The sequence below is a fragment of the Cnephaeus nilssonii genome (assembly GCF_951640355.1).
Source record: "Cnephaeus nilssonii genome assembly, chromosome: 9".
Lineage (NCBI taxonomy): Eukaryota > Metazoa > Chordata > Mammalia > Chiroptera > Vespertilionidae > Cnephaeus > Cnephaeus nilssonii.
The window spans coordinates 60,402,726-60,421,525 of record NC_137080.1 but is presented as its reverse complement, the minus strand read 5'-3'; the positions used below and the strand labels follow the sequence as shown (position 1 = coordinate 60,421,525).

General features: G+C 41.4%; 1 protein-coding gene across 3 annotated transcripts in view; it reads left to right on the top strand.

Annotated features, from left to right (window-relative positions):
• Positions 1–18,800, top strand: part of MEI4 (meiotic double-stranded break formation protein 4) — a 156,346-nt gene that overhangs the window by 57,612 nt on the left and 79,934 nt on the right. For all 3 annotated transcript variants that reach the window (XM_079781443.1, XM_079781442.1, XM_079781441.1), the window contains exon 3: positions 7,221–7,756. In XM_079781443.1, coding sequence (XP_079637569.1) covers positions 7,221–7,756 — 536 coding nt within the window. The remainder of the gene's footprint in view (positions 1–7,220; positions 7,757–18,800) is intronic.

Below are 18,800 nucleotides of genomic sequence, written 5' to 3'. Positions count from 1 at the left end.
GTGGGCATGGCTTGGGCGTAGTGAAGGTGCGGTCAATTTGCATATTTGTCTATTATTAGGTAGGATTGGACCAAGTTTAAGTGAAGGATATAGTTTAGACATAGGTTTACAGTGGTGAGATCAAGTCATGTTGAGATACCTAGGGACTTGAGCTTGGGAGAGGAGGTAGGATTGGAGATAGAGATTTGAGGGACATCTGCTTAAAAGAATCCTTTGAGGCTGTAGGAAAGGTGAGGACACCCAGGAAGCTGGAACAGGAGAAGAAAGCCAAAGGCACAATGGCGAGGAAGGTTTAAATTGGCAAACTAGAAGATGGCTTGGGAGAGAGAGATGGGGGTAGCTAGAAAATTTTAGAGTTTGAGCACCTGAAGGCAGGAGGCATTATATTGTCAAATAGTCCTGAACCAAGCAGACAAATACAAGAACAAATACACTGTTTTGTGAACCTCATGCAGTGAAGACAATTCAGCTAAGACATATCATACCATTAGCTTGGAATTTCATGCGTTTGACATTGTTTCTCCCTTGGTGTATTCAAAGTTAGAATTGTGACATGCTGCTAGAGAGGGATTAATCAAACTTCAGCCTTTTCGGTCAGCATTTCTCAAATATGTTTACAATAGGCTAAAATATATCCTTCCAGATGCAGAAGACTATTGCTTTAAAGTGAATTTTTTTTTTCCAGATGAATTGTGTAGTACTTTAACATTGCATTTCCTGTTTGACCACCAGGTGGCGTAAACATTACTTTTATTCTATGTATCCCTGCATGTGATTATTATTAATGCTAAGAAATCATAGTTGGTAGTGATGACCTTTCAGTGAATTGAAAAGATGCTATTTGATTTTACTTTTTGTTAATATATATGCAACAAGTATTTATATCACCAACCATGTAGAAGGGTAGGCATTAGGCAATAGAAAATACCCAGAGTAGTAAACTCTGTCTGCCCTTAAGTAGGTTTACAGTTATGACTATATGAAACACAAAGTTTATTCTTGTATTATCATTCATTAATTACTGTATTATTTTCCATACAAACAACTGTAAACCTACTTTTGCCACACCCTGTATTTACTGAGCATTTAATGTGTGCTAGACTGTGCTTGATTAGTGTGTTTTATCTTTCAAATCTAATGACAGACATGTTAGTTAGATCATATCCAATGGTTTGGAGAGAAATTATAGTCCTCAGTCCCTTCATCCCAATAAGAAGTTAAAAGAGAGCCCTTGCCAATGTGGGTCAGTTGGTTGAGCATCATCCTGTGCACCAAGAGATTGCCAGTTAGATTCCTGGTCAGGGCACATGTCCAGGTTGCAGGTAAGGGTGTGTGCAGAAAGTAACCAATTGATGTTTCTCTGTCATCGATGTTTCTCTCTTTCTCTGTCTCTGACTCTCTCTTTCTCCCCCTATTCTTCTCCTCCCTTCCACTCTCTCTAAAATCAATCAAAACTTATTTTAAAAAAAGAGAGAGAAGTGTCATTTGACTTCTGCTTCACCGTAGTCCCTCCTGGAAAAACAGGAACAGCAGAAAGCTGCAGTAGCATACCTCTATTTTCTCCTCCATCCTTTGGGTATGATGTTTTGTTAGCCATGCTTTGAGATTTATGATTAGAAAAGCCATCCAAACAAACGAGTAGAAGAGTCTGTAGATTGTAAGACTCATTTACTAGTAAAAGAGACAAGGGTATATTGCTGTCCTTTTCCATGCTATATATTACTCAAATAAGCTTGGGTATTTAAAAACCTTGTTTGTATGAATAAATATATTATTAATGACTAGAAGCCCGATGCACGAAATTCTTGCAAGAGTAGGCCTTCCGCCGTTGCCGGCACTGGCTTCCCTCTGGCACCTGGAACCCGGGCTTCCCTCGCAGCCCCAGCCTTGTCCGGAAGGACGTCCGGTCTAATTAGCATATTATGCTTTTATTATTATAGATTATTGTCAGAGATTGTAACCTGTTAATATTCAGTATTACTGAAAATGTTTAATTTTCTCTAGGAAGCTTTTTTCTCCTCTTTCTCTTTTACATCTTATAGGGATATATTCAATAATGATACTTGCCCACTATTTACTGTATTAGGCAGTGAGTGCTTTATAATATGGAAGTGCTGTTTCCAATACAAACCCTGTTTGTAGTCCTCAAAGTTTTCATCATTGAGAACAAATAGGAGAGGAAATAAATTGGTTATTGGTTATATATAAGAGGTAGTAGGTTCTCTAAAAAGCATATTATTGGCTATTTGTTAACAAGTATTTTGAGACATTTTAAATGATTACTACCATAGCCAAATTCTTTCTGTCTGTCTATATAGTCTATGTTATTTTTCTTATTTATTTATAAATGTGTGGTTTATTATAAATTGCAAAGGAGTTGACCCTCTTAGTCAAGTTTCGCCTGCATTTCATTATCTCCCAATGTCATTATGAATATTAAAGGATGACAGAAGATCTGTCTGTCACAGCCAGCAGCAAGTGGTAGAACTAAGAGTTTCTCCTGATAAGGTGTCTTCTGCAGGTGATGTTATTATTCAGTGAGATGTCCACAAAGATTGCAAGAGACAGTACTTCTGCCATTCAGGAGCTCATAAGCAAGTAGACAACATATAGGAATTGATGAATACTGTAATGGAAATGTTCAGAAGCTGGTATGGAAAAACACAGGCTTTTTTTTTCCCTCCTGCTATAGTTACAACATGATTGGACTTGGAACTGAAGAACTGATTTTACTTGCTCACTGTGTGGCTTTTCCCAGGCCTCTTAGTCAAGTTGAGCCTGCATTTCATTATCTCCCAGGGCTGTTGGGAAGAACAATTGAATTATGTGGTAAAACTACTTTGTAAAGTGAAATATGAACATCAGAATCTTCTATTCATTTCAATAGAGTGACTTTAATACTGTAAGCCATCCTATATAATAAAAGCCTAATATGCTAAGTGTCCGGTCGACCGGTCAGCCAATCAACCAACCAAAGCATAATATGTTAATGATATGCTAAGGCCGCTCAACCACTCGCTATGATGTGCACTGACCACCAGGGGGCAGATAGTCAATCAGTCAACCAGTCACTATGATGTGCACTGACCACCAGGGGGCAGATAGTCAATCAGTCAACCAGTCACTATGATGTGCACTGACCACCAGGGGGCAGATGCCCCAACCGGTAGGTTAGCTTGCTGCTGGGGTCTAGTTGATCAGGACTGAGCGTATCGGGGCCGGATACGCCCTGGAGCTCTCCCATGGTCTCTCCCTGGCTGGCCAACCTCCCGTGTCTCTCCCTGGCCCCAATCATGCACCAGTGGGGTCTCTCAGCCTGGCCTGTACCCTCTCACAATCCGGGACCCCTCAGGCAATGTCATAGAGCCAGTTTTGGCCTGATCCCGCAGGCAAGGCCAAGAGACCCCACTGGTTTATGAATTCATGCAATGGGGCCTCTAGTATTGTATAAAATCTCAGAGGAATGGGTAAAACTATTCCCTTCAAATGAGTACCTGTCAGTACAGGAAGGAGATGAGGTGGTATGGCTGTGATTTGCCAAAAGGCACACCAGTGAGGAGTAAAAAGCAGAAACAAGAAAGCAGATTTTTGCTTCCTAGTTTAATAGTTGGTAGAATTTTTTTATGAGTCTTCTTTAAAATCATCACCCATGAAATTCAGCTTACCTTAATGGAAAATTGAGTAGGTTAATGAAATATTTAAACTTTGTTCACTTTCTTAGTGGAACAACATTCTGAATTCCCTAAAAGAAAAATATACTCTACCTGAATAATTATCATAATAACCACCCCCATCCCTTTACTTTTGTGAAGAATGAGATGGATGTGGTGAGAAGTCATCCTATCTAATAAAGAGGGAATATGCTAATTTACTGCCACACCCTCACAAGATGGCGGCACCCACAGCCACAAGATGGCAGCACCCAGTCCCCGCATCCCTGCCTCATCCAGCCAGAGTCCCCCAGTCCCCTCAGCCCCGCCGGGGGGTGGCAGGTGCTGCACGCCTCATCCAGCCAGAGCCCCCCAGTCTCAGCCCCGCCTCATCCAGCCTCAGTCCCCCAGTCCTCTCATCCCTGCCTCATCCAGCCTTAGTCCCCCAGTCCCCTCAGCGCTGCCTCATTCAGCCTTAGTCCCCCAGTCCTCCCATCCCCGCCTCATTCAGCCTTCGTCCCCCAGTCCTCTCATCCCCGCCTCATCCAGCCTTAGTCCTCCAGTCCCCAAAGTCCCACCTCATCCAGCTGGAATCCTACAGTCCCCTCAGCCAGGCCTCACCGAATCCCTGCAGCATCCAACCTCATCCAGGCTCAGTCCCCCAGTCCCCTCAGCCCCACAGGGGAAGGCAGTTGGTGTCGATCGGGCTGGCAGGGGAGGGCAATTGGAAGTGCAGGCCAGCAGGGGAGGGCAGTGGGGACAATCATGCCAGCAGGGGAGCAGTTAGGCATCAATCAGGCTGGCAGGGGAGTGGTTAGGGAGCTATCAGGCTGGCAGGCAGAGTGGTTAGGGGCAGTCAGGCAGGCAGGCAGGTAAGCAGTTAAGATCCAGTGGTCCTGGATTGTGAGAGGGATGTCCCAGATTGAAGAGGTTGCAGGCTAGGCTGAGGGACAGCCCCCCCCCCCATGCACGAATTTAGTGCACCAGGCCTCTAGTTTTAAATGTTTATCCTTGCTCGTAAGTAAAATAAACTGTCCATTGGCTTAAAACGAGCAGGCTATCTTCCTGTTTTAGTATAGAAATAGCCACATGCAGTTAGACACATTGCCGATAGTTCACTGTCCTGGGTACCGCCACATTTTTTAACTTACTGCATAATATCCCTAACATAAAGTACAGATAGTATAGTGATAATTAGCAAGCACACATTTGCACACCAGCAGTGATTATAGCAGGCACTTGTTAAGTGAATGAACTCTAAGTTAAAGCTCTGATTTTGTCTCATCAGTTTCTAATTTTACCGAAGGACAAAAGAGCAACAAATTACAGTGGAACCTCAGTTCTCAAACTTAATTCATTCCACAAGGCTGTTTGAGAAGGGATTTGTTTGAAAACCGAGTTATTTTTAACCATTAGAAATGTACATTGAATTAATCTGTTCCAGACCCACAGATGATTCCGTTTTAACCTTTTTTATGTATAGTACATGTATAATGTATTGTTTAATCTATAAATAAACACTTCTTAAATTTATCAAGCCACCCCTCATAACCTTAGGTTATGAAAGGTTGAGAACCACTGCTTTAGGTCCTAAAGGAATCCCTTTCAGCACTGGTTCCAGGGGTGTCTTTGAGGAGGTCAGGATGCAGATGAGGCATCTTCACTTTTTCTCATATCACTGCCTCTGAAATGCTATCACTGGCTAACTGCTTTCTTTTATCCAAATCAACACAAATTTTTCTACTTATTCTTTTGCCTTTGATTGTTGTTTTGTGAGTACTTTCACATGCTTAGCGACATTAGCACTCTTGATGGCATCTTTATGTTTTAAAATTGTGCTAATCCTCATTTGGCCAGCCACAAAAGCATTCTCTCCTTTGTTTGTTGCCTGAGAGACACTTTTTGTCAAACTGAAGTATCAGCATGAAAGGGTTATCGGTTTGAAAACTAATTTTTTTGTCCACAATCAAGAAATTTTTTTCTGTGAACATCTTGGTGGAGAACCGAAATGTTCCAGATGGGAGACATTTGAAAACTGAGGTTCGTCTGTAGATAGATTTCCAAATATATGGTGCTGAGGGTAGAAGATGTCACTTTCATCATTATTCTTATGCCTTGTTCAATTAGTGTCCCCCTGTCTCCAGCTTTAAAAAAAAAATCTAACTTCTTAGTGAGATAGCCTTTAACTTCCTATATGACAGGGGCATTTAAAAAATATGCCTATACATTCTCCCCCTCTTTCCTTTAGCGTCAGAGAAAAAAAATACTTCCACATCACAAAGCACCCATCCACTAGCATCCTTGACTCCGCCTCTACCTTCTCTCAGGCCATGCCTCACCTGGCATTTTTATATTTTCTCCTATCTCCAACACTTGCGTCTCTGTTCTTAGTCTGTAATTGCTCATGTTTCTCCTAATTTGTCATGCTACATTTGCCTTCAGTTATTCTCCAGTTTATACTTTCCGGATCCAAGTCCTCAAAAGTGTTACCATTCTTCCCTTACACTTTCCCCATCCACTCTTCAGGCCGTTGCAGTCTGAACTCTCTCTACCACCCTGACTCACCAAAGCTGCTATGGATGTGATCACTGGTGATAATCATTGACAAACAACAACAACCTTATTTATGTTTCTGATGGCATCTCTATTAAAGAATGACCTACAGTTAGTAGGTTAAACCTTAACTGCAGTATTTCTCTAGCCATGTGAGAAGATTCTAGTGATTATACTAGTAGACATAGTTTTAAAGATAGATAGATAATCATAAATAAGTACACATACACATATAAATTTATTTTTATATATAAGTGCATGTGTGGGTATGCATATATTTTTTTACAAAGTGATTTTACATTATTAGAGTTTGAATTACACTCACTCTACACTTATAAATTCTGGGGTCCTTAATACATCTTTTAAGATCTTTTATCACTTGGCCTCTTAACCTCCATCTTAATCTCTTCCTAATTTATTTATATTTTTGTAAAAGGAATGTCAAATTATTGTGGGTCCTTATATACACAATGCTTTTCTTTTTCTTCTTAAGCCTGTGCTTTTGTGCTTACCCTTTGGGTATATGGAGTCCTCTGTATTCCTCCATTCCCCTAATTTTTAGCTTTGAATTTCTATTTATGTTTTATAAGTTAGCTCCACCATCACCTCTTCCAGAATGAACTAAGCTAACCAGGGTCCTTCTATTTGCATAGTACCCTGAGCAAATCTCTCTCTAGGTACACCTTATTGCTTGTTGGACTCTACCAGATGGCGACCTCTTTCAGGTTTTGTGGTTTCTCCTCTGTATCTTTCAAGCCTGGCACACAGTTGAATGACAGATAGCGATATAGATGAATCACCTTCCTACCAGTAAAGATAAAAACCTTTTCCACAGTCAGCCTAAGCAATTTCTTTCAGTTTTTCGTCTATTCAGTTTTTATAATACTGCTTTTAAAATGTTTAATGCATATCTACGTGCTTCATTTAGCATTTTAAATTAGAAAAGTCAATGTCTAGCTTTTATATGAAAATATTTTAGCTACAGAAAGATTACACTTGTATTTCTTTCCATTACAGGAGACTCACCTTCCCAGCTGCAGGCTCAGGAGCCTGGAAGTTCTGAAAATACATTAACTGGACTGGAAGATTCTGGGTGTGATTTATCAAATGAGCAGAGAACTGAACCTTCAGAGGTGTCTCAAGATTTTGTGGAGAGCTGCACCCCCACACTCTTTCCACCACTGCCAATTGCAAAGAAACACGATGTGACTTCAAAAAATCCTTTGTCTTCTCACATGCAGTTTTTGCAACATCTACTGGAACTGAAGAACTGGACAGAATCAGGGAGTCTTAAAACAGACTTAAGCCACTTTGAGAACACCTCTTCCACGGTATCTGATTCTGTTTTTCAGTTGCTAGAAGGCCTGATCACTTTTTACCGTGACCCAAAATTTCCTTTTTCAAGCTTTTGGACAGAAGCTGTTGCTACTTTAGCTAGACTGCTCAGTGATTGTAACTTATCTAGTCATATTCTTAAAACGTGTTCCAAGAAGTTGGAAGAATTTGAGAAAACTCTACTGCAGATTATTTTAAGGAACAACCGTATAAATAGGGTAAGTAGTAAACCTCTTTATGAAATCTCTAATATATCTGTAATTTTGGTGAACATTCCCATTGGATAATGGCTATTGCTGTCCCTTAACCTTGTGGCTCAGTTTTTAGTTGGACATTTTGCAGCTATTACCAGTCATCATGTCCCCACCTCTGCCTCTGATTGCTACAGCGGTGCTATCTACATAGATGCATATGTGGAAAGCTTGTGCTTTTTTACTTTGAATTACTCTCTCTGTTCTTTATCACATCCTTGGATTCTTCTCTTTTGTTTTGCCCTGCCTACATTTACTTCCTATTGCTTAAAAAGTCTCAGTATTTTTTTTAAACCAGTAATATTGATGTTTTCCCAATCTATAACTTCTATGGATTCCCTATACTATATTGATTTTGTTTTTCTTTTTCTGACATTGACTAACAGAGGCCTAGAAGTCAAAGAATGTTTTTTATCTTCTTTTAGAATTTCTCTTGTAAGTGACATAATACCCTGTGGACCCTCTGCAGATATGGGTTAATAGAATAAATTGGCTGAAGAACACATAATAATATGGCTTTATTATAGATTTTTTTTTCTTAATTTATTTAACATCGCTTAGAAAGGTTGGCTCAGGGACTCTTTTTTCACAAGTGACATTGAGGTAACCTGAAGTGTTTTGTTCTCTGGCTCTTGAGACATAATGGAGAGTTGTTTTCTTTATTACATTCTATTTTCCTCACTGTCTGATCCTTTGGGAAACTCCAAATGCCTTTACATTTTAATCCTTTTTAATTGACAACTGAAAATCTCACAGAGGAAACTAAAAGGTCTGTCTAACTTATTAGCTGTATTTCACTAGAGGAAAATGTTGTTGGACTTTGTTTTGTTAGCTATATCATTATTGAGTGTTTGTCCTCAGCCATTATCTAATGCTCAGAGTTTTGGTACAGTGTAGGCTTTACCTGAATTTTCAAATCTCTGACAAAATTTGAATAACCTAATTTGTTGCACATATATCTGTTCTTTCCTTCTCTCTTAAGGTATGATTTAATCAACATTATAGAAAACTTCATGATTAACCTTTTGTCATTTGTGAAAAACATTGAATTTTCTGTCTGGCAAACTGATTTTTTTTCATATTTTTGCTTTCTTCTTTTAAAACTACTTTAGACAGGTTTTGTGTGATTTGGACCCTTTAAGATGCTCATTTATATTTCTTATCAGTTACCATATGATGCAAAGACATTTTCAGTCTAGTCTTTCTCTTACTTAAGGATTGAACCACCCAAGATTAGCCTTAGGAATTGTATGGAAGTAAGGAGTGTGTAAAAGCTTCTGATGGTACAGATGGGTCTTAAGTACATTTCTATGACATTTGTCATGCTGCAAGCCATTGTTTAGTAGTTGGAAAAATAAGTAAATGAATGGCTTTGGTATTTTCTCAGAGAGGTAATTTTTGCATTTAGAGAGAGAATTATAAAATAGCACACTGGACTTACAATTAGGATGATGATCCATAAATAAGTTTTAATGACATTTTATCGGGATATTTTTTTCTCCCCAGTAAAAGCATCTTAGACTAAGTCATTAAATTGTTGTCACCCTCACCATCATTATGACCATCACCATCATCTCCAAGATATGTTCAAAAAGCTTCTTTATTAGAACAATTGAATACTGATTGCTCTTTATAAATGCTTTTCTGTCTTTTTTAGCCTTCTTGAGCAATAAGCAAAATCTCAGAAAGAATATATTTTGACATGAAATATAGGATAGCTCCTATTATTGCATTTTTATTGATACTACTCTTGATTGATTAAAACAAAATAGCATAGTTTAGAAAAAATATACTCCTTTGGAAAAACCTGTTTGCATAGATTAGAAGTGTTTAGTTCAATTATACTGCTTAAAAACTTGAGCTCTGCTATTGATTTCATTTAAGTGAGCTTATGTTTGCATAATGTAATAGGAAAACTTGTGGAATATTCTGACAGGGATTATAATAGATTCGCTTTAAATACAATATAAATCTTCAACCACATGTTCTCAATACATTTAGTCATAAAATTATTCTGATTTTACTTAAGTTTTCTTTAATAAACAATAAGAACTTGTTTCTGTCTGGAAAACTGATTTGTTTTTGCTTTTTTTCTTTTTCTTTTAAAACTACTTTAGACAGGTTTTGTGTGATTTGGATCCTTTCAGATGCTCACATTCATATTCCTTATCAGTTACCACATGATGCGGAGATATTGAGGTCATAAATGTGAATATTAGTTATGTCAGGGATGTATGCATTCAAGAGATAGGAAGTATCCTGAAATTTGTTTTAAATAATTCCCTAATATTAGCTTGGTTGAAATTATTTGAAATTTTAGGGGATAAAATGTGTGATTTGTGAATTTTCAGATTTAGATAAATTCTGTTTATTTCATGCTATTTTAGAAACTTTATATTTATTTAATAACAATTTTTTAAGGAATTATTATCTTAGACCAGGGGTAGGGAACATCCAGCCTGTAGGCCATATAAGGCCCTTGAAATTATTTTTGTCTGGCTTTGCCAAGGCATTGGGGGTGAATTAATTAAATGTTTGACCAAATATAGTAGGCTAATTTTTAAGTTGATAATTTTGTATGGCCCGTGAGTGATGTTATAAATATCCAAATGGTCCCTTGGCAGAAAAAAGTTGCCCACCCCTGTCTTAGACCTATGTCTGTATAGAAGTCGCCCCTCATTCACAGTTTTGCTTTCCATTTCAGTTATCTGCGGTCAACCATGGTCTGAAAATATTAAGTGGAAATTTTTAGAAATAAGCAGTCCATAGTTTTAAATGGGAAACTCTTTTGACTAGTGTGATGAAATCTTGCCCATCTTGAATCATCCCTTTGTCTAGCATATCCACCTATCAGTCACTTGGTAGCCATCTGGGTTATCAGATCGGCTATCCTGGTATTACAGTGTTTGTGTTCAAGTGGTCCTTATAGTAGCCTAAGGCAACATCAGTATGCCTGCGTCATTCTCCTCACTTCATCTCATCACGCAGGCATCCCTCATGTAAACATCCCTCATGTAAATTTATCATAGCACATATCACACTGTACAATAGCTCCTCACTTGTTTTATTATTTTCCATTAAAATATGGAGTCTTTATGGCCATATACCATGCCTTACTCAGTTTATATCCTCAGTGCTCAACACGGTGCCTAGTGGTGTTTGTGGCATCTCCTTATAACCTGGTAAGGGTGGAGGTCTAGCTCCCCACTTGGCCTTTGTTCGTATGGGTGGGATAGGCCACAGTTATTTTTTCTGTGTATTTGGCTGCATTAGGGAAGTAATTTTTAAAAAACTTTCCATCTGACTAGGCTGCCTTTTTAATGTCCTTTGGCTAGAGAGAGCAGGCTTTCATTACTGTTGTTATTGGTGTGTGTTTTTTCCCTATGCCTGTTGTCATTTCTGAGTTGATGCCTTTTTTACTTCCAAATATGAGCAAGAAGAAAACCAGGAAACTCACCACTTTGTCCTTCCGTTGATCTTAAGGTTCATAGCCAGCCTGTCTGTCAGTTCTTAGGTTTGTTATAGGTGTAATGCCCAGGGTTTTTAGTTGTGCTTACTGAAGGGAAGAGATAAGTAAGTCCACTTCCCAGAAGTGAAACCTTTCAATGTATTTTAAAAAGTCAAATAATATTTTGCACCACCCAGCTCCTCAGTACCACCCCTTAGAGGTCCCCACTGCCAAATTTGCATTTCTCTTCTGCCACCACTTACACCCATGTTTTTAAATAAAAAGCTTACACTGCTATTTCTCAGCTTATTTTCTTTCTTTATCTGTCCACTTGGTATTATGGAAGATAAAATTTTATGTCGTAAATAGCTGCCTTCTGCCACCTACTCTTCAAATAGTCATTATAATATTTTGATTAAATCAAGATGACATATTTATCTATATACTAGAAGCCCAGTGCATGATTTAATCATACACGTGTAAGCTGTCTGTCCGCTGGTCGGCAGCTCCGAAGTCCCTGGGCCCCTAGGGTGAGGCGGGGCGGGGGCGTGGTCCTCCTGAGGCCGGAGCCCAGGCCGGGGTCTTGCCTTTGCCTCCCGCCCAGGAAGGCTGGGGCCGCCGCCACGTGCTCTTGCGGCCCAACTGCCGCCAGACTCCTCCCCGGGGAGCCGCGCCGCCCGCCCACCCCCAGCCGCCTCCAAACCTCCAAAACGCAGGCTCGCTGCCCCAGAGGCCTGTCTGTGCCGCAGCACAGCCATGGTGAAGACGCTGAGCTCGCGTCGCCGCTGGCAACGCAAGCTCAGCGTCCTGCTGGCCCAATCACCACCCCAGCCACCCCGAGTCCCGCCCCCTGTGTCTCCCGCTGGCCCAATCGTGGGTATAGCGGAGTGATGGTAATTTAAATATTACCTTTTTATTATGTAAGATGTGTATATATATATACATATATATATATATATATATATATATATATCTCCTACCTAATAATAGACAAATATGCAAATTGACCATACTTCCGACACACCCACAGGCCACGCCCACCATCCAATCAGAGCGAGCATGCAAATTAACCCAAACCAAGATGGCTACAGCCACAGAGAGCAAGGTTTCCTAGGTAACAGAGGAAGCCAAGCTTTCCGCCTGCCCTTGCCAGGCCTAAGCCTCCACTCAAGCTACAAAGTTTCAATTATAGAAGGTAAACAAATTCAAACAAATGGCGGCAGAATGGAGCTTGAGAGAGCAGGCCTGGGTTGCCGCCGGCAACAGGGGAAGGCAAGCTTTCCGCACACCCTGGCCGGGCCCACCCGCTTAAGGCAACAAAGTTTCAATTATAACCCCAACAGAAATGGCTGCCGGCCTCGAAGGGAGCCCCAGGCTTGGCTCCACTCCAGGCTACAAAGTTTCAATTGTAGAAGGAAAATAAATTCCAGATACCAGGGCCTCCGCTTGGGTTGCCAGGGGGCGTGGCCGGCCTGCAACCCACCACAGGCCCCTCGCTCAGGCCGTCCCACACCCCAAGGGAACCCCCATCCTGATCCGGGACACCCTTCAGGGCAAACCAGCTGGCCCCCACCCCTGTACCAGGCCTCTATCCTATCTAATAAAAGAGTAATATGCAGATTGATCATCACTGCAATACACAATATAGCTGCCCCCATGTGGTCAAAGATTCTGCTCCCATGTAGACACAAGATGGCCACCACAAGATGGCCAGCAGGAGAGGGCAGTTGGGAGGCAGCCGGCCTACAAGGGAGGGCAGTTGAGAAGTACCAGGCCTGCAAGGGAGGGCAGTTGAGAGGGACCAGGCCTGCAAGGGAGGGCAGTTGGAGGTGATCAACCCTGCAGGAGAGGGCAGTTAGGGGTGACCAGGCCAGCAGAGGAGGGAAGTTGGGGGCAAACAGGCTGGCAGCAGAGTGGTTAGGGGGTGATCAGGCTGGCAGGCAGAAGCGGTTAGGGGCAATCAGGAAGGCAGGCAGGCAAGCAGTTGGGAGCCAGCAGTCCTGGATTGTGAGAGGGATGTCCAACTGCCCGTAAACGGGCAGTCGGACATCCCTTGAGGGGTCCCATATTGGAGAGGGTGCAGGCTGGGCTGAGGGACAACCCCCCTCCATGCACGAATTTCATGCACCGGGCCTCTAGTATATATATAAAAGCCTAAGCCACCAGTCGACCAGTCACCATGATGTGCACTGACCACCAGGGGGCAGACACTCAATGCAGGAGCTGCCTCCTGGTGGTCAGTGCACTCCCACAGCTAACCTTCCATGGCTGGCCAACCTCCTGCAGTCACTCCCCCTGGCCAGCTGGGTGGTCAGTGTGTTCCCACAGCCAACCTCCCATGGCTGGCCAACCTCTCGTAGTCCCTCCCCCTCCAGGCCCCGACCGGAGCTGGCCAAACTCCCATGGTCCTTTCCCCGCAGCCGGCTGGCCCCAATTGGCCCCGATTGCCAGCCAGGCCAAGGAACCTCACCCATGCATGAATTTGTGCACCGGGCCTCTAGTATTATTATAAACTAGAGGCCCAGTGCATGAAATTTGTGCACGGCGGGGGGGTGTCCCTCAGCCCAGCCTGCACCCTCTCCAATCTGGGACCCTTCAGGGGATGTCCAACTGCCGGTTTAGGCCCAATCCTGCAGGCCTAAACCGGCAGTCGGACATCCCTCTCACAATTCGGGACCACTGACTCCAAACCACTCACTTGCCTGCCTGCCTAATCGCCCTTAACCACTCTGCATGATGCCCCTAACTGCACCCCTGCCAGCCTGGTCGCCCCTAACTGGCCTCCCCTGCAGGCCTGGTCGCCCCTAACCGCCTCTGCCTCAGCCCAGCCACCATGACTTTGTCTGGAAGGACGTCCAGAAGGTCATCCAGAAGATGTTCGGTCTAATTAGCATATTACCCTTTTATTAGTATAGATGTGAAATATAAGCACTGAGACATGTAATATATAATTTTTTCATTTGCTTAGTTTTCTATGTACCTATAATTGATTCTTGTTTCAAACTCTTCAACAGGGTTACAAACATCCTCTCAGTATGGCCAAACAAATTAATTCATTTATCACTTTCATCTTTTTTTTTTAAGATACTCTTTCTGGAACCCTCAATCCTCCCGTTCTAATGTAGATGATGCTCCCTGCATCTGCTGCTCAGCTTTACTCCAGGGACTTCTTTTAATCATTACCCTGGGAATTCCCTTTGCTGCTTTCTTGTGCTGCCTCGCATAGTCCCTGGATCTCATATACAGGGTATCCCCCAAAAATGTATACACACATTGAATAAATATAAAGGCAGTGTTTATTGAAATACATTTCATTTTCAAATGTAATAGAAAACAGCTATTAAAGTATGTATACATTTTTGGGAAACACCTGTATTCCTTTTCTTGGTTTATAACTTCATTGAGGTGATGAACATTCTTTTACTGTGGGTCTTTTAAAATTGATTTTCCTGAGTTATGGTGTTGCTTTGAATCTGGGATTTTATCCTTCACTTCTGAAAAACTTTTGATTATTTTTTCTAATATATTTTGCCTTCTATCTTCCCTGTTATCTTGTTCTAAGGCAGCGGTCGCCTACCAATGGTCCGAGGACCACTGGTGGTCCGTGAGGTCCGAAAGGTTGGCGACAGCTGTTCTAGGGCACATCTTCTAAATTGCTTATCTTTTTATTATACTGTTTATTCTTTTTGTTTTTCCTGTCAGATCTCCTTAATATCTTCTCCTAGCCATTCTATTGAAATTTTTAAAATTCTGCTTAAGTATTTTTAGTTTCTATGAGTTATTTTTCTCATGATTATTCATTTCTATAGCTCCCTGTTCTTGTTTTTATACAATAAGATGTAAAATGTTCATATTTTCTTTGTTCACTGATTTGCCTCTATTTTCTCCTGGTCTTGATTTCCCATCTCAGGTGCTTACTGTTTTTCATATATCAGGCTTTCCAGTATCTTGAACTAATCTGGACAGATGGCTAAGACTTAAGATGGCCACCTGGCAGATCATCTGGGGAGGGATGCTAACTGCTTGCACAGAGGCTGTGAAGCAGGAGGAAGCATAGAGAGCCCTGGAATGCACACAAGTTTGGGGGGTTTGGTTGGGAAGGAGAGGAGCTTAGCAGGGAATGACCCTAACATGATGAAGGGCAAGGTAATGAAGATTCTTGTGTTTTGTTAATACTTGAGTTTCTTCTACAGGCCAAAGGTCTTTAGGTGTGCAATTTAAAATTGTATTCACATTTTTGGGTGTAGGAGTATGTGCCTTTTTACCTAGGAAGGTGCTCATAGTTTTCATGTGATTCTGAAAGGGTACCATGATCCCCAAAAGTAAATAACATCCTCAGCAGCAGTTCTGTCTTACTGACACTGTAATGACATTCCTGAAGTGCCCCCACTTACCAGGTAGTTGGCTATCATCTCATGATCCTCCCACAGACAGAAAAATGAATGAAATCTTGCCATTTGCAGTGACACTGAGAAATCATTGAGATTGATTAGCACTCCCCACCCAAATAATTATTTTCTTTTCATCCAAATTCTACTCACTGTTCAAAACACGGCTCAAACCTCACTTTGCTGATAAATTCTTTATCAGTTTGATCTGAAATAGGTTCCTCTTCTGAACTTCTATTTTGGTTTTTGTCAACACAATTTACTTTTCAATTTGGCATATGCTATCTTATTTCAGCTTATCTAGTATGGCTCAAGTTTTAAAAAATATTTTATTTAGCTTTTCATATGTTTTTATCACAGAGATTAATAGCTTAGGTTAAAATCCCAAAACTTTTATTTACTAGCGGTGACTTTAGATAAGTTAACTAACTTCAAGTTCCACATCTATGAAATGGAAATAAGAAATATGACTATTACCATATGACTCATAAGGCTTTTGGGAATTTTCAATGAGTAAATGCAAATGAAGTGCTTAGCATAATATTTGGTCTAAGGTTTTAAAAAATGTTTTTTTTGTTACTCTTGTCCTTAAGGAAGGGGCCATATCCTGTTTTTTCCCCCACTATTCCTGCTATAATGCTGAGCCTGTATTAGGAACAAAATGTGTGTGTTTTTAAATTAAAAATGAAACAATGAAAATAAATGAGAAGTTATACTTCATATGCTCCCATATATTTAAATACCATCTTCTGACTTTTGTTCAAATTTTTGTATATAGAATATTCTTTAGCAGCAGTTCTGTCTTATTGACATTGTGATGGCATTCCTGAAGTGCCTCCATGTACCAGGTAGCGGACATCATTTTATGATCCTTCCACAGACATAAAAATGAATGAAATCTTGTTATTTGCAACAACATAGATGGACCTTAAAGATACTGTGCTAAGTACAGGAAGTCATACAGAGAAAGACAAATACCATTTGTTTTCACTTATATGTGGAATTAAACAACAAAATGAAACAAAAAGCTGAACAAACAAAACAGAATAAAACCAGACTCATAGACACAGGGAACAGACTGATGATTGCCAGAGAGAGGGAGGTTGGGAGAGTTAGTGAAATAGTACAAACAAGAGGTACAAATTTCCAGATGTAAAACAAATCATGGGAATGTAATGTACAGCAAGGGGAATATAGACAATAATATTGTATCAACTTTGTATGGTGACAGATGGTAATTACTTATTGTGGTCATTTAGTAATGTATATAAAGGTAGGATCACTATGTTATACACCTAAAACTAATACAATATTGTATGTCAATTATACAAGAAAGAAGGGAAAAAGGAAAGGAAGGAAGGAGGAAGGAAGGAAGGAAGGAAGGAAGGAAGGAAGGAAGGAAGGAAGGAATCAGCTCTATTAGTTACTTCTGGAAGAGGGAGTGGAAGCCAGGTGCTGGAAGGTAAAATAAGGAGGATTGGTCAGAAGTGTGGTTTGAAGGTCCTTAGAACCCTGGATGTTCTCTCCTACCTCATATGGTAGGGGTATTCCTCTCCCACAACAACAAAAAAGACTGGAGATTTATTCTCGGAAATAATTTTTGAAAGGTATTTTATTGGAAAAATTAAGAGTTGAGGGTGAAGGTACTATATGTATTTTAAAAACTGGATTAAAGTGTCTGTTCAGGTCCTCTGCTCATTTTTTATTGGCTTGTTTGTTTGGTGTTGAGTTGAATGAGTTTTTTATATATTTTATATTTTGGACATTAACCCCTTGTCAAAGCTGTTGTTTGCACATATCTTCTCCCATTCAGTTGGTGTCCTTTTTGTTTTGTTGTCGGTTTCTTTTGCTGTGCAGAAGTTTTTTTAGTTTGATATAGTGCCATTCATTTATTGTTGTCTTTACTTCCTTTGCCTTTGGGGTCCAATCCTCTCTAATAAAAGAGTAATATGCAAATTAACCATCACTCATCTACATAAGCCATGCCCACCAGCCAAGCCACATCCACCAGCCAATCAGGGTGAGTATGCAAATTAACCCCAACCAAGATGGCTACCAGAAGGGAGGCTTGGGTTTCCCCGGCAACAGAGGAAGCCAAGTTTCCACACACTCTGGCAGGCCCAGGCCTCCACTCAAGGATACAAAGTTTCAATTATAGAAGGTAAACGAATCCAAACAGAAATGGCGGCAGCCACGGATCTAGCAGGAGGCTTGGCTCCGCTCCAGGCTACAAAGTTTCAATTGTAGAAGGTAAATAAATTCCAGATACCAGGGCCTCTGCTTGGATCACCAGGGCTGTGGCTGGCCTGCAAACCACCACAGGCCCCTCACCCAGGCCTCTCCACACCCCAAGGGAACCCCACCCTGATCCAGGACACCCTTCAGGGCAAACCAGCTGGTCTCCACCTGTGTACCAGGCCTTTATCCTATCTAATAAAAGAGTAATATGCAGATTGACCATCACTCCAACACACAAGATAAAGATAGCTGCCCCTATGTGGTCAAAGATCCTGCCCCAATGTGGACACAAGATGGCCACCACAAGATGGCCAGCATGGGAGGGCAGTTGGGAGGGACCAGGCCTGCAAGGGAAGGCAGTTGGAGGCGATCAACCCTGCAGGGGAGGGCAGTTAGGGGTGACCAGGCCGACAGAGGAGGGAAGTTGGGGGCAAACAGGCTGGCAGGGGAGCAGTTAGACATCAATCAGGCTGGCATGGGAATGGTTAGGGGGTGATCAGGCTGGCAGGCAAAAGCGGTTAGGGGAAATCAGGAAGGCAGGCAGGCGAGCAGTTGGGAGCCAGCAGTCCTGGATTGTAAGAGGGATGTCCAGTGGGATCAGGCCTAAACGGGCAGTCGGACATCCCTCGAGGGGTCCCAGATTGGAGAGGGTGCAAGCTGGGCTGAGGGACACCCCCCTCCCCACCCCCATGCACGAATTTCATGCACCGGGTCTCTAGTTCATATATATTCTTCAAGACCAAAGTCCATAAGTTTAGTACCTATGTTTACTTATATGTAATGTGTTGTTTCCTATCTTATATTTAGGTCTTTGGTCAATTTTGTGGAGCTATGAAACTGAAAGAAATAAATAAACAAAAAAGAAAAATAAAATTCATAGACACAGACTACAGTATGATTGTTAGAGGGAAGGGCATGGAGAGGGTAGTAGAGGATA